We start from the raw sequence: 24,962 nt of genomic DNA on the forward strand, positions 1-24,962 counted from the left end.
TTGTCACATTTTTGTCAGGTCATCCTAGCGAAGGTGGCTGAGGTGTTTTGATAAGACCATGGTGGCATTGCTGAGGCACATGAGCCATTGTACTGATGGCTTGTTATGAGTAATCAATTAGATTCCTGTCTGGTTGTGTTTAAACATTTTAACTAATGTAAAAGCTTTAACATACGTATTTATCACATTGATACTATTTTGTTTCTTAAAGTAATCTGAACACCCAGAACTAATGTAAAGCTCCTGCTCTTCCAGGTCTTATACTGCAATAATTAACTTGAGGCCAAAGCACCCTGCATCTAGATTTGTGGAATTTAATAAAAATATCCTCCATTCTTGCTATCGTCATTTTAAACTCTTGACTGCATTTTCTATCACACTTTGAGAACATCGTGCAGAGAACGTGGTCTTAAACTTCTGTTCCACATTGCTAATTTGTCTCCGTCAAACAAAAAATACATTTCAAGTAAATTTTCACTCCAGTGTTGCAACTGACTGGTGTAAGAAACTGTTTTGGGCAAAGCCGTGATACACAAGCAACAATATATGAATTGTAAACAACCGATTACAGTACAGATGTACAAATGATGTACATGTGTGGTGGGTGTTTGGATATTTGCATCATCAAAACAGGAACGTGTGTCTGGAAAACATTTGATTCAACAATGGTTGTAAAAGGTCAACAAGGCATTATCTTCATCTTACCCCATCATACTAGAAAATGTGTGATATTATCCACAATATACCTTAGTTTCCCCACACACAAACACCTTTGTATAGGTATTTGTTATTCTTGACAAGTAAGAACAAAAGGTTTTTTTAAAGGCCCTTACTTGGGCTTTCGGGGATGCTGTTCACTGAGGCCGGCGAGAGGTCAACTGGCTTCAGGTATCTCCTTCGGTTCCCTATTGTCCGGCCCGTAGTGCGCGTTAGAGGTGGAGGGAACGTTAATGTTGGGGTCTCCATTGTTGCCGGTGTCTATCTGGTTGCCCTTGCCGAGGCACTTGATGATGTTCAGGTTGATGCGGGCAGTTTCCATAAAGCTGTTTTCCAGCAGCCAGCCGTCAGACTCTAAGTTGAGGTCGCCCTGTCTCAGCACGTTCTCCAGAGAGGTCTGGAGGTAACGAACGCCTGTCAACACCGACAGCTAAAACAAGACGCGCAGGTACGTTTTACTGACATCACACTAAATGATGACATTTTGTAGCTTATTTGTACTTTATGTGTATCTGAGTACAGGACAATAGGAGAGTCCACTTCAAAAAACTTTCACAACATGGTAGGTTACAAAAATGTCATTAAAACTAGTGTGCCATACTATTTTATCAACAAGATGTCTTAAAAGAAGTCATAATAATGTAGTATGAAGTAATACAAATTAATTTTTAACTTCACCATTGGGGCATTTGTTTGTTATCAACTTGTCTCTCCTCACCTCAAACAGCCAGATGATGAGGACCGTGAGGCCGATGGACTGCATGATGTCGGTGTAGTACTCCAGCAGCGCCTGGCGACACCCTTTCATCCACAGGTTCAGCGCCTCCGTCTGGTGCTCGTAGTTGAAGTGAGCGGAGTTGTTGGTGATCTGCTGCTGGATGCAGGGCCGAGGGGAGTCGATGTTACAGCAGCTGAAGGGGACTCCGTTCATCAGGTACTTCCCCTCTACGTTACTCCTCAGTCGGCTAGAAAGCAGGAAAAAGAAGCTCAGGGTCCGTGTTTATGCATCCGTGTGTGAAAGATTGGACTTGTGTCATTGTTTGGGACTGTGATTATTTCTTGGGAGGGGATTTGTCGTTAAAATAGCTGAAAAGAGGCGATTTGACTTTTTAGAAGAGCAGTGAAGTACCCTATAACTTGTACTTATCCCAAATGTATATTTCTTTATGCTTTATGTGAATTTAAAAAAAAGTAATTGTCACAAATTATGGTTTTAGTGTGTGCGGTGGGTCACTATGACATCAATTTTGTCAGTGTTTCAGGGCTTCATTTTTCAGTTAAATACCTAATGTTAGGTCATAATACACATGGATTCTTATGCATATTAGTGGTGAGTTTTTATCTCCACCAATAGTTGCTCCTCCTTCACTTGAGTCTGCATCAAAACAGAACATTTAAAATAAAGATACTCAAGTTCAACCAGTTTTTTTAGTATGTTATTCTCTCTAACAGAGATTGCTGCAATATTCATGATTTTGTTCTGTTTGGTATACATTTGGAAATTTTTAATTCCCGGGTTAATTGTGACACCTATTGTTGAATTTGTGGTTAATGGTTATGGTTTAAATTATATTACAATATGTATATTCTTTGTAATGTTTTGCCTCTTTTAGTTATCAAGGATGAAACAAGTTATACCAACACATATGTTGCGATATTAAGGGGAAGGTTTTGTTTATACTGTCCTTTTTTTCCCACTTCATCTTAAGTGTGAATATACTCTTAATTCAGTGTCCTCATTCTGTAGTTTGCACTTACTCCACCACTTCTTTTTGGGACATATCCAGGTAACGGTTGCTGATCCACTGTATTTGAAACCAGTCCTTGTAGCCATTGTTCCCACAGCAGTGGAACTCCATCTGCAGCATGTCCACCGTTCGCTTCAGGAAGCATCGTCCTGGTGTGTCTGTGTCCTTATAGAACTTGATGGCGTCTGTCAGCCCCAGGTTCAGAGACTCCTCCAGCTCCCCACGCATGCTGTAACACATCAGAGCCCCTACTAGCATGCAGAAGGTGAAGAAGAAGGTGCATATTATGTAGGGTAGCATGATCAGCTTCCAGCGCAAGAACTTAGTGGTGTCCACGCAGTCGTAGCAGATCTTCCCACCCAGGAAGTTTATGGCACAGGCGATGAGGCCCACAGAAATCAGCATGTTGGGCACGTGCTGGACGTTCCTCTCAGCCATCAGCTCTCCTTGCTTGTTGATCTCCACCTTGAGGAAGAGCCCCAGACTGAACAGGAGGATCCCGGTCAACACTGAGATCCAGTTCAGGATCCACAGCACCTGAGCCAGCTTGTCTCGCTTGTTCTTGGTGAACTTCAGTCTCAAGACCGCCATCGTGCAAATCTCCTGTAGGTTTTCTTTTCAGCCTAAAGGGGGATTAACGGTGGGACACAGGTAGAGCAGGGGAGAGGAACTGGTTATCCTCCAGGGGGTGTGGGGGACCAAGGGGAGGGGGATTGGTTGTACACTTCTCTGAAGGTCCTCTCATAAGCAGCTTAGCCTGGTAGTCATGATCGATATCTTGTTTACGCTGCATTATGGTTACACTGTAGATGCAGCAGACCTATGAAAAGAGAGTGGAAAAAATCGATATTCTCACACGACAGCACAATTTCTTTGAATGGAAAACACTGTCATTTGATCAGTTGTACGCAAACTGGAAGCAATCTACATGTGAGACAAACTGAGAAATGTTTAACAAGATGTAATTTGGTTTAAAAAAACCATTCTTCTTTTAGGTAGAGTTGTCCTGGCATGTCTCTCTGAACAAAGCTGCTCAGAACAAAATGTAATAAATAACTGGCATAATGAAACGGAATCCAAGAAGTGCACTGCACCTACCTTATCAAGGACAGTATTCCCGCTGAACATCTGGCATTATTTTCCTCATTTTCAGTTTGTTTTTCTTCAGACATCCTCAGATTTATTCCTGAGAAAGGCGAGTGGTTGTAGTGACACGGATAGTATGAAGGCAGCCACGGCAGCATTAGTGAGACTGGTAGTGAAGTCCTGAACCTCATCCTAATCCCCCTTAATCATTAATCAACCCTCTGGGTCCGAGAGGGATTTGGACCCACCTTCTGCCACCTACGCAAATCTGACTGTCCCAGCACTGTGAAAGCAATTGTTGATGACCGTTGTGTTTGTGTGTGTTTTCATAGTGGTAGGAAATAAAGAGGACAGACATCCATCTGGACATTCTGGAAAGTGATATTTGACAGTAAATCGCTCTACTTTCCAAGTATGTTTTTTGTCCACAATGCAACACTACATTTGGAAAATGGTGAGAGAAAAAAAAATTGCTATTAGATTGACTGGGGTGTGGCCAAAAAGTGCAAAACGCCTGAAAGATTCACGCTGTAGAGAGCCGAGTACTTTTCCTCCCTCTGTCATTTAAGAAGTCCATTTCCTGCTATCCTGTCATCCCTGCTGGTCTTAGCTATTCTGTTTGGCAATTTTAATTTCAACACACACACACAATAATATACGGTACACTCACAGCCAGAATGCAAATCAGCCAATGAGAGTTAACTGAGAGTGAGATTAGTGGATTAACATGTACCAAATTGGCTTGTGTAAGAAGAGAACGTTACCGTAACCACCGGGCCGGTCAGCTAATCCACAAGGCAGACCGAACACACAAGACTGACCGCTGTGCTGAAGAGTGAAGCGTAACGGAGCTACCGGAACACCAGACCACGTAAGTATTGAGAATCCAACAAATCTTTATGGAGGCTTCTCAAAATAATAACTACCACATTCACAATTTAATATGTTCATGCACAATTTAATATAATTACGGAAACATGTCAGAGAGGTTTTCCAGGCATAAGTGCACAAGTTATGTCAGCACACAAGAACATATGAGTTATGGTTAAAACGCTGACAGTACTAAGGATGTTTTCATGATTAACCTTTCTGTATTTTGCTGTGATGAACCATCGGTATCAGCGTTTGTTTTTCTTTTCAGATACGGTCCTTTGATCCCACCATGTGAACTTCCTTTTCTGAGGGCATCATGCTGGATACAGAGGGCCAGTGGTCCGAGGCGTTAGCCAGCAACAACATAAGAGCCGTCATCCGCTGGCTGCGGGAGCTTACAGCTGAAGGTGCATCAGGAGCATTTCACTACCATCCAATTAGAATTCTGTACACGATTTGCAAAAACCCTCTTTTATTAATTCAGTGTGTTTCATTAACATCTCATCTCCATGAATACATTGCTTCAGGGGAGGCTGATGTGGAACAAATCCTCCTGACTTTCATCTGCTGGGTACAGAGGACATCAGAGTTTACTAAAAAGGAGTTATTAACACTGTAAGAACATGTTCCTTTACCAATTATGTTTAAATGTTTAATTCCAAAGCACACACTCAGGATTGTTTTCTTACATTATTTATTGTTTCTTCTCCCAGGTTTCAGCTGCTGCCAGGGCCTGTGGATGTTTCTGGATCGTAGCTCTTTCTGCTGCTGCAGAGACTGAGGAACTTGCTCATCCTGGCCCAGTGGGCAAGAAGGCAGCTTGTGTTCAGCCCACCTCTGGCACGGTACACCGAATGCACACAACCTAAACAGCATGATGGTTTGGTTGATATTTGTCACAACCCTTGTTGTCCTAACTGTTTGACATGTCAACTACAAATTGATAGAATTCCAACTTTCTTTCTTTTTTTAGGGATGGGGGTCCCATGTGTGGTCTGCAGGGATGCATTCGGCTCCTCAGACAGACGTGGCTGCTGGAACCGAGAGCACAGGGCCCTAAAGCAACACATCTGGCTGGGGCGGCTGGTTCAGTGGTGGGGCATCATGGGACTTCTGCCCACGTTCTGTGGAACACACTGTACATCCCTTTTTCTTCTATTGTGCTTTGTTCTAGATACATACTGTATATGTGATTCAGGTTATTAGTTCTTAACCTATATGTATCACAGCTCATGTACTTTGTCCTGGATATGGCGAACGTCCTGCAGTGCAAAGATGACCTCCTCCGGTCTTTCTGCCACACTTTTACTATTTCTTCCAGCTTTTCCCAACAAATCAGGGCCTTGTGGATGCTCGATCACGGACACATCAAGGTAAATAACCAAGAAGCAAACTTTATTTTATACACTAAAGTGAGTGACAGCTGCTGACTTTGAAGTCATTCAAATGAGCACGTGCAACCTGACGAGTGCGACTCAAGAGCCGGTTCACCAGCCTGTTGATTACATTAGTTTCCTTGTTTCAGCAGCCATAAGGGTCTGCAGGTGACACTAATTGGCCACTTGAGTATAGCGCGTATGATTGATGATTGAATAACGCTCCACTGCCACTCAGTGATGAATTTACAGTGTACTTCTCTTTCATGCTTTCATGAACGATGAAACAATTGCCAGTTTATTTCTTGACAACAACAAATAGGTTTTTTTTAAGCCATGGATGTTCGGAAACCTTTCAATGCTGCTCTTTGTCATGTCACATCCTACCCAGGCCTCCATGGAGTTGTTGCTGAGCCCCAGGGCTGCTGCTCCCTGTCTCTCCTGGCAGCATCGTTGCATCATCCACTGTTTGCGAACAAGGAAGCAGCCTCAGTTGGCGTTAAGGTACCTCCACTGGACCAGACCCGCAATAGAGAGCATTGAGGATGCTAAGCTCTGTACAGATGTGCTACTTCAAAACAGGTACACTCTGGGACACTAATGGCTGGCTTGTCATGTGTTAAATCATCGCTAATTGTCTTATTGTGTGTCGTTGACGATGTCTCTGGTCTCCAGCTGTGTATCTGAAGCCTGGGCTCTGCTGAAGAGGAGCCACGCAGAAAGTGACAACATGGTCGTGCACTTCCTCGTGACTTGTAATGGATTTGGTCTGTGTGCAGAGGCGTTAAAGTGCATCCCTGTAGGATACAATGTAAGTGAATGTCTTGTAATACAGCAAAAACATATGCACCAAACATACTGAGCTGTGAAATTACTCTTGTTCAGGATGGAGACATCGAAAATGGGACTACAAGGTCACAGTTGCCACTGATTAAGAAAGGTGAGGCAGATTGATATCAGATGGTATCAGAACAAATTAAAATGTGTAATATTTAACCCTCAGCAGGAAGACCACCCTGCCCGCTGTCTGCCAAACTGTATCAGGCCTACAGAGACAACACAGTGTCCCCGGAGGAACTGGTTCCGCTAGTCAGCCCGGCTGTGATAGAAGTGAGAAAGCCACATCCTAAGATAAGGTACTGCGTTTGTAGATGGCATGTGGACAACAGATACATTCTTAATCGTCCTTTTTCAAGTATATTGATTTCTGCAGTCTGTACAGAGCCTCACATAAACACATTCTGCACCACCACATGTGGTACATGAAAGACATATAGCCTACAGATAGCCTACATCCACACATGCACACCTATAAACAAAGCACATACAACAGAGATTGAATTATGTTCATATATGTTCAGTATCCCAAAGAACTCAACATATCTCTGTGTTCTTTATTCCAGTGAGGTGGTGTGGCCAGAACAACAGAGCGAGAAAACGGACAGGACCATCCGTATGTGTATGAACGTACATTGACTCTGCAGAGGATCTCCTCTGTCCTCACTGATGGAGAGAACCAAAGTGGGGAAGAGGAGGAGGTAGAAGAAGAGAGCAGGACCCCTTCATCCGTTGACACCTTGACACTAGATGGCGCCACAGACCCTATTGTTGTCGGCAACTTGAACAAAGACATTGTGGTAGAGCTGGTGCTTTCTGCAGAGAAATTGGCCTGCTGTAAAAGAGAAGAAATCACTCACGGTCCCCCAGATGTCACTGATCTGAGGAGCTCTGCATTGTCACTCAACCAAGAAGAACAATCAGACTGCATCGCCTCACATATTTTCAGTTTCAGCCTCTCCTGTGCCCCGTCTGAAACCGCTCAGGACCATCCGACTGACCTTTACCAGAGCCCTCTGTCAGAGGATCCTGCTGCCAGTCGCTCAACGGTCTCAGCAGGGAATGGTCAGCAGGACATATCCCTTCTCACCACAGTGTGCAGCTCTATTTTTCCCACACAGCTTGAGATCTCTGGTAGCTCTCTGACCCCTAGCCTAACCTGCAGCATCATTACCACCTCTGCTCCTTCTGGCACCACCAATGAAAACTCCCCCAAAGCCCGATTAAAGATGGATGACCATTGTGCTGAGAGCTCCTGAACATTGTGCTGAGAGCTCCTCTACCTTGCTGGATCATTGCAAAATGAACGGATGGTGGAAACAGGACCTGGAAACCTGCAGAGCTTCCGCTGGCCTTCTACCTGCTAGAGCCAGGAGCAACTATCACATCAGGTGAAGCCTTTGATGTTTTTATGCGTCCGCGCCGGCGGAAATGTTTTTAGGTTGTCGTATTTCCTTCCATCATATGACATTTTTACAACAATGTTATGACTTTTTTCACAAAATACTACACTGTCTTTTTTCATGACACTTTTTTCGAAATTGTTTTTTTAATTACATTTTATGAAACGTATTAACATCATAAATACAACAAAAATACATTTTACTGGCATTTGGATGGCATAATATACTATGACTTTTTTATGACATACTATACGATGATTTTTTTAATGGCATAGTATACTAAGACGTTTTCATCATATTTTTATGGCATACTACACTATGACATGTTTTTTTCTCATACTGTACCATGACTTTTTTTTATTGCATTGCATACTCTGACTTATATGATATACTGTACTCATGACATTTTTATAGGGCATACTATACTATGGACATTTTTTGAAATTTTTTTTCACGTCATATTATCGAATGACATAATTTTGCGTTGTCCGTCCGTCCCTACATCCAATACACTCACGTCAATGCAACATCAGGAACGCCTGGAGGGAATGTCTTCAAATTTGGCAAACATGTCCAACTGGACTCAAAGATGAACTGATTAGACTTTGGTGGTTTTAGGTCAAAGCTCTACGCCACTGTGACCTCACATCCATCCCATTCTCGTGAAGTAGATACTTCAGGAACGCCTTGAAGGGATTTCTTCAAATTTGGCACAAACATCCACTTGGACTAAAGGATACACTGAGAACATTTTGGTGGTCAAGGGTTAAGGTTACTGAGACCTCATGTCTGTCCCAGTCTCACGAACATGATATCTCAGTCACGTCTTGATAGAATTTCTTCAAATTTGGCAGAAAATTTGTCGTCTGGCAAAACATATTTTGGGCCATAACTCAACAATTAATTTGCTGTATATGAGAACTAAAGTCCAATAGGATAAAAGTATTACATTTTAGACGGACATGGATGAAAACTGCAATTTGACTGGAGGCATAGAACCATGATAGTTATTCGAGTTTATATTTGAAAAATAACAAAAATGATACCATACATAACAAACCATATTCAAACCTATGCAACCATGTACCCTGGTTCTTAAAGATACTGAAATGTGTGCTACCCGTTGACATTTAGAGCTCCCAAAAGATTGCAAAAGGTCATTAGTAATATTCTAATTGGAAACGCAATTTATGTCATTGCTAGCACGGGTCTAAGGATGAATAAATTGTGTTTGTATTAGGGCTGGACATAAACGTATGTCAGAGGTGCTGCTGTTCACTGCAGGGTGCAGGACACCGGCACATGTACCAACGGCGGGGGGTCTTGGCTGCTCGGAGAAAGGAGACTGTCGAGGAAGTAAAGTATCAGTGATTGGTTCCGTTAACCTTGCTGCAGTCAGTCATCCGTAGAACAACCCCTTCTACCCCCTCCCCCACACTTTCTATGGGCGGGGGGGGGGGGGGGTGTACTGTCTACCAGTGCAAGCAGACCTCCCTCCATCTGCTGAATTGTACTGATCACTACTGGGCCTTTGGGATCTACGGCCTATTGCCCCACACCGATGTCCCAACCTTGTGACTGGGACAAGGGTTAAAGACACAACAGTGGAGCAATGTTGCATACAATTTTAAAAAGATAGTGTCAGGCTGTTTCCTCGTTTCTATTGCCAGTGATGTTTCCAGCAATAGATCATTACAACTGGTGAGCTGTGCAACATTCAACACAAGGAGATAAAAAGCCAGTCGGGCCAGTAGGGGTCACTATTGTTCCAGTCAAGAAGCTTAACAGCTTCTTCTTATTTGGATGATCTCATTTCTTGTCCCTGGGGATTTTGCTTCATCACAACCCAGCAGGTGCCCTCTTTACTACCCTTCATCCCTCTTTCTCCTGTCCTTCAGCATAAGCACTCTTGCTTTTAAGAGATCCGCCTACAATTATGTCATTTTCCAAACATGAAGGCAGTGTTTTCTGGGGATTTGCATCAATTGTTTTGTGTCTTGAAGTACAGAGTCACATGTGGATGAAACAGCCCAGAATGTAGCTATTATTCATTTGTCAAAAATACAACACCTCACACTGATGTGGTCACATTTTTATGTTGCCTAATTTCACTGTTGGGCATCAACCTGGACATTATACTGCTCAGCACGATTATATCATTGCACAGATATGATTAGGTAATTGTTTTACTGAGGTTTCATTGGATAATTGTTTGATTGGGGTGCAGTCACCTAATTATTTTGTTCAGAATTAGAGACCATATGGAGCTTGGCAGGTGAAACGTGATTAGGCCATGTCAATTTATGATGATCATACTTCAGGCCTGAGTACCCTACACTGTACAAGCAGTGTGTGTCTATCGCAGCCAATCTATTTGGGATGTATAGTGGATGTTTGAAGTCAATGCATTACATCCATTAACTTGCAGTCTCAGAGTGTGTTTCCAGGGGCTTGTTTTGAAAGAAGTGCTGTTATTGTTATCTAATCGTCCATCCAGGCCATAAATGACGCTGAACAGGATTTGCTTAATTGGCAGATAGAGAGATATTAATGACTAATGTGTGAAAATGAGTTGAAGACAATCCCTAACCGGCCTCATCTTTTTAACGCCAGAGTGACCAAAGATAAGAAAATCAGGAAATTAAACAAAGTTATTGTCAACTACAAATTTTGATCTCGTTCCATAACTCAAGCATGACTGTTTCTGATGATTTTTGTGGCTGAGTTGTCAATCAGATATTCACCATGGTGAAAACAAAAAGCATAGAAGCAAATCACAAAGATCACGCTTGCTTAAAAAAAGATATTACAAAATAAAATTCATGAAAATAACCAATATTTGCACAGAGAGGCAGGGCATAGTATATTGTTGGGTGATGTTGCATGTTGAAACATTCAAGATTCGAGGGGAGACGAATGGCCTCTATTAGGAGCATTTAATCAGGGCTTCCAGTCTCCTGCGCCCCCCTGGGGAAAGATTAATGGGTACAGGATATTTCATCAGGCCCTCCACATCACTGCCCAGGATATGAGGATCTAATTGTGTCTGTTTCTGCTGTTGTTTTGTGTTACAGACAGACAAAGAGGAGCCTGCAGGTTGCCAAGGTGCCATAAGAAGTGGAAGAACACTATTAAGGAGAGGGAAATGAGGGAAGAGAGCATAAAGATTCAGCACATCTATGACACAGGACAGTGAAGAACTGAACTGAATGTAATATATTCTCTGTCTTTTAACATGATGCATCTTTTCTTTTGATTTAGAAATATATTTTGAGTCAAAATCTGAATTTGATACATTAACCGAAAGCAATATTGTAAGAATTAACTCACACCCAAATTAATTTACTGACCATACGACAGGCTTGATCACAACATAGAGTTTTCACCTTGAAGTTATCCGTCTCCTCATCAATCAACTGGTCAGATTGTTCTGACGGCTTCTTCTATCAGAAACCTCTCCTACCCGGTGATGTTGTCCTGCCACACCCTTTTGTCTCCCACTGTCATACCACGTGTCGGAAACACTCAATAATGAATTTCTCAGGAATTATTGATAAACTTAAATTATTGAATAAATCGCCAATTAAAACTCCAGAAGAATATAAAAAAGTGGGCTTGCATTGTGTATTTGTATTGTCTGGTCAAAAGGATGCATGTTGGTCCATTTCAAACATAAATGCACTACATTTTAAATGCAGTGATGTCCTTGAAAATGATTCTGCACATAAGATTCTTCACTGTTTTTTTATCTCTTGAAAAAAAGGATGTTTGCTTTGCTGCCATTGGATCTCATGAAAAATGGATGACCTCCCAATGCTTTCTGCTGCCCGTCGCTCCCCATATTTGCACAGAGCCAAGGGACTACATTTGAGTTAGCGTTCTCCTCCTCCCTCCCTCCCTCAGTGGCTTGTTCTGGGGGTGAATAACTTAACACATATTTCAGCTTGACACACTTCTGTACTCAGTCTCCACTGGGTGCCTATTCACCAGCCCACACATGCTGTATTATTTAAAAGTGTGGTTTGGAGTTCTGTGGGTGTGGATGTGCATGTAATCTCCTGTTTGTGTAAGAAAGGAGTGCCTTGTGGATTTATTAGGCCTTTCCCTGTGACCTTGCAGGTGTGGCAGCACCTCTGATTCCTGATGATGTCTGCTCATGTTGTCGAGCCAGAGACAACATGAGCATGGCATCATACAGTATGGTTCCCTCCTCATTTTGTCCTACTTTTTTCCCTGCTGTTTCTATTTGAAAAAATGTTTCAAAAACTGCAAGAAGTACAATACTCCAGTGATAATATATCAACGGAAAGGTCTAAACTGCAAAGTGATTCATGACAGGAAGTAGTCATCTGGACAATTTATCATACACCAGATAAGAAAGATCTGCCAAAGCAAACCAAATGCCCAAGGAGCATGACACATAAGTAACAATGATGCTTTCAAGCAAACCAAGCACATAAGCACACACACAATGACTAACCTGAGCGCTGATAACATCATGGAAATCAGAGTGCTGCGATGCAGCAAAATGACACATAAATCATGTGCAAGGGAGAGGATGCAAAATGCTGCAGTTGGTATGATGGATACAAATAGCCGCCTGATGTTTGGAAAGCTCCCGTATAAATACTTGTCTGTGGTGCATGGGATATTTCCCAGGAAACGGCTGTACGATTCATATTTTCAGACACAAAATGATTCAATGCCAGCCTCTTAAAGGAGCTGTTCCCTTTGCTGTTTCACATTTGCCATCTAAAAATGAAAGTTTTTACATCCGTATCAAAACTGTATTTTAGATTTTAGTGTATTAGATGGTCTTTTTATCCCAAGATTTTGCAGCATCCTGCATCTTTAGACTGCATCAAGGCACGGATTGTCTGAGTACGCAGATGCCTTGCCCACTGGAGGGCACTGTGAGCGGCACTGAGGCTGGGTGGCCGAGGAAGGTTGAAAGACACCTTGGCCGGCTCACCAGATGGGCTCAGTGAAGTGTGTCAGATGGCTGTGACAGCTACCTGCCCGTCCTTAAGGACTGGCACCATGTATAAACAACCCATTACTCTAATTTGTGAGTGCACTGACTTTTGTGTGTGTGTGTAATGTGGGTGTGTGCAGAAGGGCAAGACTGCATTGAACCCTCTGAATACAGAGTTGCACCCACAGTATCTAGTCGACGTTAACAAAACCATCAACCTCTCTACAAACTCACACTGTGAAGCCAAACTGAGTCAAAATCGACAGAAATTTATTTTAAATTATAAATAAAGGGTTTCCAAAAATAGCAAACATGGCAAGCAATTTGGGGAATTGAATAATGCACAAAACATGAGTAAAATGTTTGACTATGTCTCATTGTAAACATCTTAAAGCTTCAATGAAGTGATTGCACATGCTGAAACAGAACATGTAATGCTGTATGTATCAGATGAATTGTCCCTCTAAGGCAGGGGTGTCCAAACTTTTTTCAAAGAGGGCCAAATTTGATAATGTGAAAATGCCCAAGGGCCAACAGTCCCTGCTGACATTATTTTAAACAATACAAGTAGCCTATACATACATTGTTATTTTATCATTTTATTTTCAATGACAGCAAATAGCAATGTAACCAAATGTACCTCCACAGCCTGGATGGAGATAAGATGGAGAGCCTTGAAGGCCCGAGGCTGCTCATTCATTTGCAGCAGAACGTCGGATGCTGAGCCTCCACTGCGCAGCCGCAGTTTTTCCAGGACGCAGAGAGCCGAAGAGGGAGACAGAAAAATGGCCCTCGATCATTTAATTTTTGCCCAGTGCATCCTTTATTTTTTAGCCTTCGTATTCGGTTTCATCGCCGTGGTGCCTCTGTCAGAAAACACGGAGGACTTCGGGGGGAAATGCCTGCTGTTCACGCGGGGTATGTGGCAGAACGAGAACATCACGGTGTCGAAGCAGCGTTTCATCGTGGAGGAGTGGGGAAGCGAGTCCTCCTGCAGCTTCATCACTTTTGTCGGGATATCGTCCCTCATTCTGTCCGCAGTGCAGGCATGGAGGCTGCTGTTCTTTCTGTGCAAAGGACACGACGAGTGAGTCAGCGTTTACCACTATTACCAGCACCATAACAAGCTCATTGAGCACACCACCGGCTTAAAGTCAATGTGCTGTCGGTCTGCACGCGCCTATATGCGCGCTATTCCGCGCGTTATAGAGGCTATGCTAGGAAGATACAAACCACAGAATGGTATTAAAACAACGAGTCACTGTGGTCCTCCATTACAAAGATGGAGGGGATACTTGTGTTGCCTTTGAAAAATCGAAATCATAATGTGACTCGCATACAGACAGTATTTCCAACCTGTGTCACTATTTTCAAGTAAAAGATAATTAAATCATGTTGTGTAATAGGCCTAAATATGTTAAACACTCCACATTTATTTCATAATTATGCAGAGATTTCACCGTTTTTATCCTTTCTGTTTTACCTGTCTGCAGCTCCATCTTCAACGCCTTCCTCAACCTGCTGATCAGCTCCCTCATGGTGTTCAGTGTCTTCCTGTCCAGCACCATCGTCAGCGTGGGTTTCAACATGTGGTGTGAGTCCGTCACAGAGGGCGGGACAATGCCGAGCAGGTGAGAGAAAGCAGCACGCAAGCGCAACTTTTCTGACATTTTCATCAGACAGCCCAGTTGTGTTTCTTCATACCGGCCTATGTGTCATATTATAGCTGCGAGGACCTGCAGGACACTGATCTAGAACTCGGCCTGGACAACTCCGCTTTCTACGACCAGTTTGCTATAGCTCAGGTAAGACCGTGGTTAATATTGTTCAAGACGGTGAAACAAAATCCTGAACCTCAGTCATATTTACAATAATTGCCTTCCGTCCTTCAGTTCGGCCTGTGGGCTGCATGGCTCACTTGGCTTGGGATTGCAGTGATGGCCTTCCTGAAGGTCTATCACAACTACAGACAAGAGGACCTGCTGGACAGCCTGATCCACGAGAAGGACCTTCTGCTCGGCCGCTCCTCACGACGTAACTCTGGCCTCAAGATCGGCCTGCTCTAGAAACCAAAGGACACACAAACACACACTCGCCCTCACTCGTCCAGTCCTCTCGCCTGCCACGAGACACACCCATGTTTGCCTCTGTAGACAATCAAAGTAGCTTTTGCTCCCGTTGATTATGGATTGAGTCAAACAGGTTTGAGATTTGTTCTCCAAAGGCAATTGATTTTCCCTCAAAATGAAAAAAATCTCCCAATTGTTGTTAATCCTTCCAAAATCCTGCTTTATTGAGTTTATTCATCCACTGTGTGCAAACCTCTTAAACACACACACAACCATAGTTCAGCTCCAACAGTATTAAAACCATTTAAGGGGAATGTGCACCCAGATTTTCTCTGCTCATCAATTTCTATTAACAGTATTAACAAAAGCAGAGATTGGCTGACGGATCATGTTATCTTTGTGAAACTTCTGCATGGATATTATGCATGACAAATGAATAGGGTGAGGGTTTTTAGATGTAAAGGGATGATATTTAGTTTTATACTCCATTAAATGTTTTTCTGGTGGTATGTGCACTTCTTCTTGATGAAGGGAGACTTCTTTGTATGCCGCTGCAAAGTCAAATAATGGCTGTTGCAGTGCATTCACACTCAGCAGTTACAAAGAGTGTTTTATGAAAATGACAAATTGTAGTTAAGAGCTATAATGTATCAGGGCAGATGGTCCAAAAATGCTTTTAGCAACCTGTGTGAGATAAAAAAATAAAAAAAAAATCCTATTTGTGCCAAATAGTAACTCAGGCTTCTCCTTCACACTTTACAGGCTACGAACCAATATACGGTATTACTGTGAGTAGGCACATAAATGTACCTAGCACCTCTCCCCGTTACATACATCACACACACTCACTTATTGCCAGAGATTACACGAAGAAAGCAAGTCAGCTCCTTGACTTTGATAGGGAACGACAGTTTTATTCAAAACAACTGAAATCATAAAACGGTAGGAACTAAGAAAACCCTCCAGAAAGGCACTTCTTACAAAGTGACCATAAACGTTTGGACAGCCGTGAAATGCAGCTTCTATGCAGGACGTGAGTTCACTGGGTATTGTTTTATTGCTGATGACAATTTAGTTTGACAGTACAGAGCAGAGAGTGTTTCTTCTATACAGGCGCTATTAGCCTTATATTGCTTTGACATTCAAACGCAAAACCTCCAATCCAACGATTCCCTTCCGAGTTCCCTGAAACCTGTTATATAAAGAACTGTGTTTTACTGGAAACCATGTCATGTGTGTTATTGCTCATCATGAGAGGTCTTTGGGATGTGTCCATTGATTCCTATAATCCATTTGTGTGGTTTGATTCTGTCATATTTCAATTTGGCCTCATATTAATGGCAATGAACTTGATACAAATGATATATATTATTTTTGTCCAAAGCTTGATGAGCATTTTACATCACGGTTAAAACCTGAATATTATTGTTTCTAAATAGAAATGTAACGGGTAACAAAAAGTTAAAAAAATTGAAAATAATTGACAGTTGGATATTTTCGTAGATGCAGATACACAGTATAGAAGAATAAATAACATTTAGGATCAAGGTTATTTTGTGGGATTCAAGCGGATATAAAGAGGAACACTGTCAAAAGCATTAGTATTCATTCAGTACGAGCATATTCTCTTCCACGTTCATAACATTGTGCTGTAGATTTTCTCCTCAGTGGAGCTAGGAATCAGCTGAAGACCAGACAGCCTGTAAAGAAAGACGTGATTTTCATCTGTTAGACATTCGACCTGGTGCTGTGAAGTGATGCAGCCCTGTGTTTTCCATCTCGCGGATAATTATCCAACTGTTCCACATGTGTGCTTCCGTCCACCTCCCCCTCCATTGTGCACTGTGGCCATCAAAGCCGTTTCCAAACTTCTCTACATTCATTTATGTGCAATTATACAAGGCTGAATATTTTTGATAGTCCTTATTATATTGAACCATATATACACATTCAGTTATGTGTAATATCTGATGTACACACACCATGTATTGAAGCAAATTAAATATTTGCATTCCATGGAAACAGTCACTCACACACAATAGACGGTGACATGAAAGATCGAATGGTTGTGGTGATTCACTGAGCGGTATATGTGAGCATCAGCATTGCAGATGTGCAAAGTCATAGCTTAAATAAGGAGTGGCGTGCCCACCACCATCGCACATTTTGTACATAAAGACATGGAAGCTACATATTTCTGGGATTAAACATGTTTCCCCTTTTCACTGCGAGAGGGGTTCAACGCCACAGACAGTGCACAGAGCCTTGCCAAAAGGCTGAGGTGTTTGTCGGCTCCTTCAGAGACGGGGGAAAAAAGAGGGCTGTGAAAAAATGAAAGGAGGCTCCGTGTCTCCACCTGTGGTCGGCCTCAGTCACTGCATGGTCAGCCATGTCCAGCAGCCCCACACGAGCTGCTTCATATGCAGCACGTGGACAGACAGAGCGTCCTCCAGCTCCTCACACACTCGCTGTGGGCGCCGCCGGTCTGTGCAGTACATGGCCACACCCAGGAATGACATCAGCAGGAAGAGGCAGGTGAACAGGGCGAGGTGGGGGCGGGACGGTGTCGTCTCATAGGCTACGAACAGAAAACCAAACAATTTTATTTGAACACTTTTGATTTGTAAATGCTCATTTGAACTGTCACACAGATAGCTCTCTTTCCTGTTGACCTTACAAAGTAAAGACCTGAAGAGGCAAGTTTGTTATGGAAAATTGAATGTGACTACATATATACACAGTGTAGTGGAGGCCTTGTCACACAAACTGGTGTTTCAATCATTGTTAAAAAGGGGGTGACAGTGAAATGCTCCATCTTGCATGGCAGGCAATAAAGTGACACCTTTGACCTAACAATTAACCCACACATTTACAGCCAATAGACTTAAAAACAAACAAAAAGCGTTGTGTTTTCATTTTCTCATGCACATTAATACAGTAAATTGGAACACTTTCAGACAGACTTACCACCTAAACAGTCACAGTAAGGAATGTCTGTGAAGCCGACAGAAAAGAGGCCAGTCAGTCAACAAGAGCCAACCTCTGATGTACAGCAGCTACCAACCAGCTGCTGAGCCCTCATAAGACTCGACTATCTCTCTGGAACAGACTCTATGGAGCCTCATTTGCATGTATGATTAATTATGAAGAGTAAATCACTTGCTGCTGTTTGGAAGTCCCACGGCATTACATTCTTTTTTAAATAGTACAGAATCCCCAAAGGACACTAGTTTACGATGCTATCTCAGGATGTTGTAATGCATGTTGTCCTCTCTCTTTACTGCTAAGTGCAGGGCACACACTGCTGCTACATATGCAAGCTGGGATGGCACACTTTTTTTTTTTAATAAACAATAAAAATGACATTAATCTTGTTACTGTATGAATGCATTCCTTTATTCAGGCTTCTGTAAACAGAGCGAACATGTACATGCTGCAGAAAATAAGGGTGACACGAAGTCACTGGACTAGCTGGGTCAGCATGTTCTCTACGGTTACACAAACGCATGTGTGTAACCGGACACGTGGACATGTGACACACTTTCCTTGTCTGTTTTCTCACCATGTACTGTGGTCTCTGGCTCCCTGAATCGAACCCTCCGTTCGCCTTTCCGTCTGTGGTTGGGTTCTGTGTCTGCCCCGTAGTTGGGACTCGGCCTCTTTAGAATGGAGGTGGGGACTTTGCCATTGGTTACCTGCATCAGATACAGCTGAGGATGACTATACCCATAACAAGCTCCTGATCAATTTCAAAGGCAGCCAACAAACAGCTGAAATGCACAGATCTTCTACAAACACACTGCTCATATCCAGAGTAACATTGCCAAAGGTAAGTGCAGGTGTCGTTGACACTACCTTCGTTTCCGGTGCATCCTCCTGTTGGTGGTGCGTGTCCTTTCTGTGGCGGACCTCTGAGCGTTTCTCCCGGTGGGAATGAGGGATACAGTTGACGGTGTCTCTGATGGACTCTGCAGCAGTAAAGCGTTTGGACAGTGCAGACACACACTGACCCAGGGAGTCTAGAGAGAACCATGACCATACATGAGTAGAGATCTAGTGCTGCTTCACACAGCCTGCTCTGAAGAGAGAGAGACAATGAGGCTTCAACATACAAAGCTAAACAGACAAATGTGTCTCAAAAAGGACGCCAGCATTAACTCTGTCAGCGCCAGGTAGAGTACTGCTTACGAAGTAAAGAACAGTAAGTCAAGAACATCTAGTTCACATATCACTTGTAAATATGTTTGCAGTAAAAGAAGAAAGGAAAAAGTTCTGGTTACCAAGTTAAATGATGTAACTAAATACATTTTATACACATAATATATATTATATATATACACACACATTTAAATGGTGACTTAGTTCCCTAAGTCCTGAAGTAGTTAGCAATTTTGTTAGTTACAGTCTCTGAATGTTACCACATGCTGCTACACAGCATTTGACGTACCAATTCAACTCGCAAACACACACAAATAGTTTGTCCACCGGCTGACCCAGTTTACAGTCACGGCGTCTCAGAGACGAGCGCTGTAACAAGTTAAACACGCCTCTGTTCAAGCATCTCACTGTGGGTCAAAGAGGATTTCTGTGCACAATACAAAATAAAGGGTCGCAAAAGGTGCACAGAGACAGTATTCTGATCCGCAACAGCAAATACAACCACTCTCTGACCCAGCACCTTCTCGCCATTTCACCAAAAACGAGGTGTTGTAAATCTCTGTCTTTATATGCTGTACACTCGGCCCACTTCAGCACTACTGCCTCTGAAAGCTGACTCGACAACGAGGCTGGTTTGTGAATATTGCTTTTTACACCGCAGCAGTCTTCAGAGTTCAGAGTGTTGCTCCCTCTTAATGCAAGCCAAGCATACTGTACAACACAACTGAGCCCTCAAACTGTCACAAAACTGCTTTTCTTTTTCCCTCTGCATAAAAGCACTCTTGCCCGACATGACTGCAAGTGTTTATTAATTTAACATGTTCACTGCTTGACATGGTTTACAGGGTAACTGAATGGCTTTAACCACATCGTCGCTGTGCTGTGTGTCTCTAAAGCACAGAGGAGATAACTCGTTCTTCAGATTAAAATCACTGCTCTGGTATCGTCATGTTCTCACGAGACAGCGAGGCCTCCGCCCTCATGCTTCAGACTAAATGTTAAATCATATTCAACCATGTTTGCTGGTCACTGCCAGGCTGACAGCAGTGTTTACTGTGCTACACTGAGTCAATCATCCCTGGTGAGGGTTTACCTGAATATTCAGTCTTGCCGATCTCAGCATAGACAGTAGCCATAAGCTCCAGGCTTCTGGCAGTGACGGGGTGGTCGTTACCAAAGGCCCTCTGATGGATCTTTGCAGCCTGAAAGATGAATGAACAGAGGGCAGAGATTTGACGTTGACACAAGAGTGCCGAAAAACACTTTTATTTGTTCAGAAATCCAGAAAAGAAGCAAAGAGAATGATGTACATACCTTACCGCTGTATTCTAAAGCCAGATGAGGTCTGAAAGAAAAAGGAAAATGTCACCGTTAAACAAATACAATACTTTATTTTTCCATCTAAACGCAAGACAAGAACAGCAGCACCTGATCTTAATCTAATGTAGTGGCCCGTGCTGCATTGCCAGGCCAGCGTATCGGTTTCAGCAGCCTGAGAAATATAAACATGCGTGTGCTGTGATTAGACACGGTGCTCAGGCGCATTATGGAGGAAGTGGAAACCTATTTCTGCCAGCACTGACTGCCCCTTTCCTGTTCTCCAGGGTGGATTACAGAAGGCATGGCGCGTACAGGTTGGTTTACTGACTTGTGCCCTTCCACTGCTCTTTTGCTCAGTGCTATGCTAGATGAACATGTGGTACATTGAGAATCTGCCAGCTGTTCCGCTCATATCTGCCCTGGAAAGTCAGCCAAAGACATTCATCACCCTCACGTGTGCCTATAAATGTAGAGCAAGCTCTGTTTAGTGTGACAGATGTCAGCTTTGTTGTTCCAAACCCACACTTCCCTTCAATTAGTAATGGACAGGTGTCAGTTTGCTCTGCTTCAGAACATCCTTTTCAGGGGACATCTGATCGGCAAAGACAGAAAAACCCTTTGCCGGTCCAAAGGACTTGTTACGACATCGCCGAAAGATTCAGGGAGTATTACAGCCTCCTGTCGAATAGAAGGAAAGACTGCGACTGAGGCTTAAGTTAGGGTAGTAAGAACTTTTGAGACATTAAGACTCTCCCCCCCCCCCTTCGAGAAACCAAAGGTAATTTGTGTTTGTTCCCCATTTTGCACATTTATAGTCCTCACAGGGAAAGTCTGCAAGAAAAGATCCCAAAAGATCCAGAAAGAAACCAAAGCACAATCAGTACCGTCTCATTGAAGTGGAACTGCTGCATGCTGCTCGCATGAATAAAGCACTGTGACCAGCCCTCAGTGGAGCAAACCTTCCACCCTCTGGCACCCTCTCCGGCAATCAGGTTAAATGGCCTTATCCCAACAATGACAACAGAGGCACAGAAAATACGTGCATGCTACGGCCTAACAAAGTACCCCTGCAACAGGAGACACCAGATCCAGTTAAGGTGTTCCTTCTCCAACACTCACGTTGAGTGTGGTGTCTCTCTTCTCCATATCTACAGAGAAATTCAACTCGAGCTAAAAAGACTTGAAGCCGGAGTTCATCTCGTTCGGAAAATTTCCATTCCAGACAATTCTGTGTACGTGAAAGTGGACATGGATATGCATACGTCTTTTGTCCGTAAGCACATATTTCTCATTTTCTCAATGACAGACGTCCAACATATTTATAAACATGACAAATAACTGTAAAATAGTTTATAAAAGCAAAGCTAAAAGTGATGAATTACTTAAAGTGGGCTTTTGAAACTCTCACACAAATTTACCCCAGCAAGCCAAATATTTACTTCTGTGATCTTGTAGTAAATTATTTATCTCAAGATTATTTCAGTCTGAGATTAAACAAAACTCCGGCTTTGGCTTTTTTAAACAAATGAGAATTTTATTCCTCTGAGCAGGTGCTTTTGAAATAAAACTGATAACAGAAAGAAATGTAAATATATTGTTTGCTTTGTTACAACTGAATCAGCACCATTGCCACTTCAGCTCTGTGAATGTATATATACAGTATATATATAGACACATACAGTATATATATAGATACACACACACACACCATAAAAGTAAACTATAAACTCACTCCTGATGAGCCCACTGAGCCTTTAAACTCCCAGAACATGTAACGCCTCATTAATTCCACCACAACAGAAGCTACTGCTGGACACAGTTTTACCTACTGTTTGCTCATGATGCAGAGCTGGGCCAGCCGTTCGAGGTGCTGTGCCTGGGAGGCCTGCTCCGAAAGCTCCTCCGGGGTTGTCCATACTGCAGAGCCCAGCGTAGCCTCCTCCTGAGGCCCTGTTACACAAACACAGGGCATGGAATCACAGTCAGTCCGCCAGCAAACCACTCGCTCCTCTGGCTCGTCTGTCTGTCTGTCTATCGATCTATCGATCACTCTTGCCTCACTGTCCTTTGATCTCTTAACCTCTCTACCACTGCACAGAGTTTGACAAAATAAAGCCCAAAAAAAACAAATCTTAGATATCAGCCTGCCTGGCACTGCTGCGGACTTTAAGCTTGAACAGCACAGTGGAGCCAACTGAGGACTAGAGACAAGAGAGCAGCGATAAGAGCAGGAGAGAGCGGATAAGGGAGTCAAACAACACAGTCACCACGCCCACACTGAGACACGGAGACACACGCAGGCACACCACGAACATACAGATGTGTGCACAGTGTGTACAGATTGTACTGGACACACCACAAACATACAGATTGTACTGTACACACCACGAACATACAGATTGTACTGTACACACCACACACACACATACACACAATAATGGAGGTGGTAATTAGTTTGACTTGTAATCCATGCCACTAGCAAGAGCAAATATATCATTGTATGTTGCAATGATGTATTAAACAGGTTGAATCTTTTGTTTGCATCACAAAAACCACAAAACGACAATTATGTGAGCTGTCGGTGGGGAAATACTGACAAGAGTACATTTGAGTCCAGCATTCAATCCAAGTGAGTGCTGAATCAGGGGCTTTGGTATTCTACAGCGACACACAGCTCTCCTAATGAGAAAGTGCAAAGTGTGGCCATTTGTCTTCTGCCACGTCTGTCCCCGTTCTCCTCCACTGTGCCCACGCTGCGCTACGCTGCGCTGCTGCCTCAGCAGCAGACACAGAGGAAGAGGCAGACGTCTGGAGCAGCAGCAGCAGGTGATGAATGAGCAACCTGGCTGTGAATGCCCGCTTCAAGCTCCACCAGGTATATTGTACACAAAGATGGACTTGGGTAAAATGGGATGTCATTTCATATTGGCCTCATCAGTTAGCAGAATAGGGGTTTCAGGTGTTACAGAAAACACTGTGTAGTCGTAATTAGTTTGCAGATGCAGGTTACACTGAAATCATTTTGGAGAGCTGCCCATTACAAGCTCAGTCTGTCAGCTTCAGAGCATCTGGTGCTTTGCTAATAGCCTCAAAATTAGATAACAAATATAATTTGATTCCATTCCCAGTGATGCGAGTCAAGAAACTAAAAACAGTTAACAGGTCTATTCTTTTTTTTTATAATTTCCTTAAAGTTAGGAAAGTTTGGATTTTGTTCCTTTTAAAGGGGAAATAGAGAAAATGTTTAGAGACTGGTAATGTAGTCACCTTTAACTGTGTTGAGCTCAAATTGTTTTTTCAGAGGAAAGTCCTAAAAAGAAGTGCAGTTGAACTCAAGGACATTAATTCACAATAGATACGTTTTTTAAAATGCATATTCTTCTCATATACTGAATTACACATGTACTTGCCTGTTAACAAGTTTCACATTTTTACACTTTCAACCGATCTGATTTTCACTGACTAAAATACTCGGTGTAGCTTCGTAATTAATTCGAATAAAATGAATGAAACAAAATGAACACTATCTCCATTTTACCAAAAAATAAAGCATTAACAAAAGACATTCAAAGTCAAAGTAGATGGCATATCCAAGGCTGCATAATATACGTACAGTACATACTGTATATAAGTATTCTTCCATATATTAATGTCAGAAGTACTTGCCTGTGCTCCCGTGAAGAGTTGTGAGCTCGATCAATGCCACCTCATAGAACATTTTCTCAGCCTGGATGAACTGGAGGGCCTTCTCATCTGTTTATATCGGTGAAGGATCAGTCTCAGGATTAGTCAGTTGTTGAAGTCACAAACAGCCTTGCTTTTTGTTTTTTTCCACCCCTCTGTCGAATAACCCCACCAGGCACACAGACTGTGTAGTAATCCAAAGGGGATTGATGATCTTGAGGTCTGGGTTTTGCAAATACAGATTTCAACTGCTGGTGTCTGTGTCATTGCTTATCAGCTGTTATCCACAGTTTTTGGTGTTTGTTCAGCATTTCAACAAGTTTCAAATGCTGGATAAAACACAGTGTAGTTGATCTGATTACACCCCATTGTATCAAATCATATTCCTACTTTAGTACCTTTAGTGTTCTGTACAGAATCCTCTCGATTGAGCTGAATGTCACTTTTGTTTCCATGAAAAGACTCGCCATAAAAAGCATGCTAAAAATAGACCTCTTCACTTTGTCAGAAGCATTCCTGCTGAGAGTCCGTCCCACTGTAAAATGACACCATTGATGCTTGTCAGGTGCATTTACAGACCAATGGGAAGAAGAATGCTTAAAATAAACACAGCCCTGCCGTTCTAAACGCCCTACTGAACACCAGATCACCAATGTGAACAACACCATAAATTATACTTCAGGTATTTCCATTTTCACTTTATTTGCCAATTATTC

At 42.7% G+C, this 24,962-nt stretch overlaps 3 protein-coding genes across 3 annotated transcripts; 1 reads left to right on the plus strand and 2 right to left on the minus strand.

Moving 5' to 3' along the window:
- Window positions 1–874: 874 nt before the first annotated feature.
- On the minus strand, window positions 875–3,056 carry LOC306790501 (photoreceptor outer segment membrane glycoprotein 2-like; the record flags this gene model as incomplete). Its single annotated transcript, XM_079286824.1, has 3 exons — window positions 875–1,147; window positions 1,436–1,682; window positions 2,476–3,056. The coding sequence occupies 3 exons, from the start codon at window positions 3,054–3,056 to the stop codon at window positions 875–877; spliced, it is 1,101 nt and encodes a 366-aa protein (XP_079142950.1).
- Window positions 3,057–13,785: 10,729 nt separating this feature from the next.
- On the plus strand, window positions 13,786–15,096 carry tmem179ab (transmembrane protein 179a-B). Its single transcript, XM_079287333.1, has 4 exons — window positions 13,786–14,102; window positions 14,509–14,646; window positions 14,742–14,820; window positions 14,908–15,096. Exons 1-4 carry the CDS (start codon window positions 13,801–13,803, stop codon window positions 15,079–15,081), a joined length of 693 nt encoding a protein of 230 aa, XP_079143459.1. The 5' UTR covers window positions 13,786–13,800; the 3' UTR covers window positions 15,082–15,096.
- A 2,321-nt stretch (window positions 15,097–17,417) lies between these two features.
- On the minus strand, window positions 17,418–22,635 carry cUnh14orf180 (chromosome Un C14orf180 homolog). The gene is made up of 6 exons (XM_079287332.1): window positions 22,392–22,635; window positions 20,557–20,587; window positions 20,336–20,444; window positions 18,940–19,103; window positions 18,647–18,779; window positions 17,418–17,662 (listed from the first exon to the last, which is right to left on the minus strand). Exons 1-6 carry the CDS (start codon window positions 22,532–22,534, stop codon window positions 17,457–17,459), a joined length of 786 nt encoding a protein of 261 aa, XP_079143458.1. The 5' UTR covers window positions 22,535–22,635; the 3' UTR covers window positions 17,418–17,456.
- Between the last annotated feature and the right edge of the window lie 2,327 nt (window positions 22,636–24,962).

Source organism: Melanostigma gelatinosum (genome assembly GCF_949748355.1).
Source record: "Melanostigma gelatinosum genome assembly, chromosome: 16".
In the NCBI taxonomy this organism is placed as follows: domain Eukaryota; kingdom Metazoa; phylum Chordata; class Actinopteri; order Perciformes; family Zoarcidae; genus Melanostigma; species Melanostigma gelatinosum.

Coding starts and splice junctions, on each gene's coding strand:
- tmem179ab (XM_079287333.1), top strand. CDS start 13,801: ATGGCCCTCGATCATTTAATTTTTGCCCAGTGCATCCTTTATTTTTTA. Junction 14,647..14,741: donor GGCGGGACAATGCCGAGCAG/GTGAGAGAAAGC, acceptor GTCATATTATAG/CTGCGAGGACCTGCAGGACA. Junction 14,821..14,907: donor ACCAGTTTGCTATAGCTCAG/GTAAGACCGTGG, acceptor TCCGTCCTTCAG/TTCGGCCTGTGGGCTGCATG.
- cUnh14orf180 (XM_079287332.1), bottom strand. CDS start 22,534: ATGCCCTGTGTTTGTGTAACAGGGCCTCAGGAGGAGGCTACGCTGGGC. Junction 20,588..22,391: donor CTCTGCATCATGAGCAAACA/GTAGGTAAAACT, acceptor TTTTTCTTTCAG/ACCTCATCTGGCTTTAGAAT. Junction 17,663..18,646: donor GCCAGAGACCACAGTACATG/GTGAGAAAACAG, acceptor TTCTGTTCGTAG/CCTATGAGACGACACCGTCC.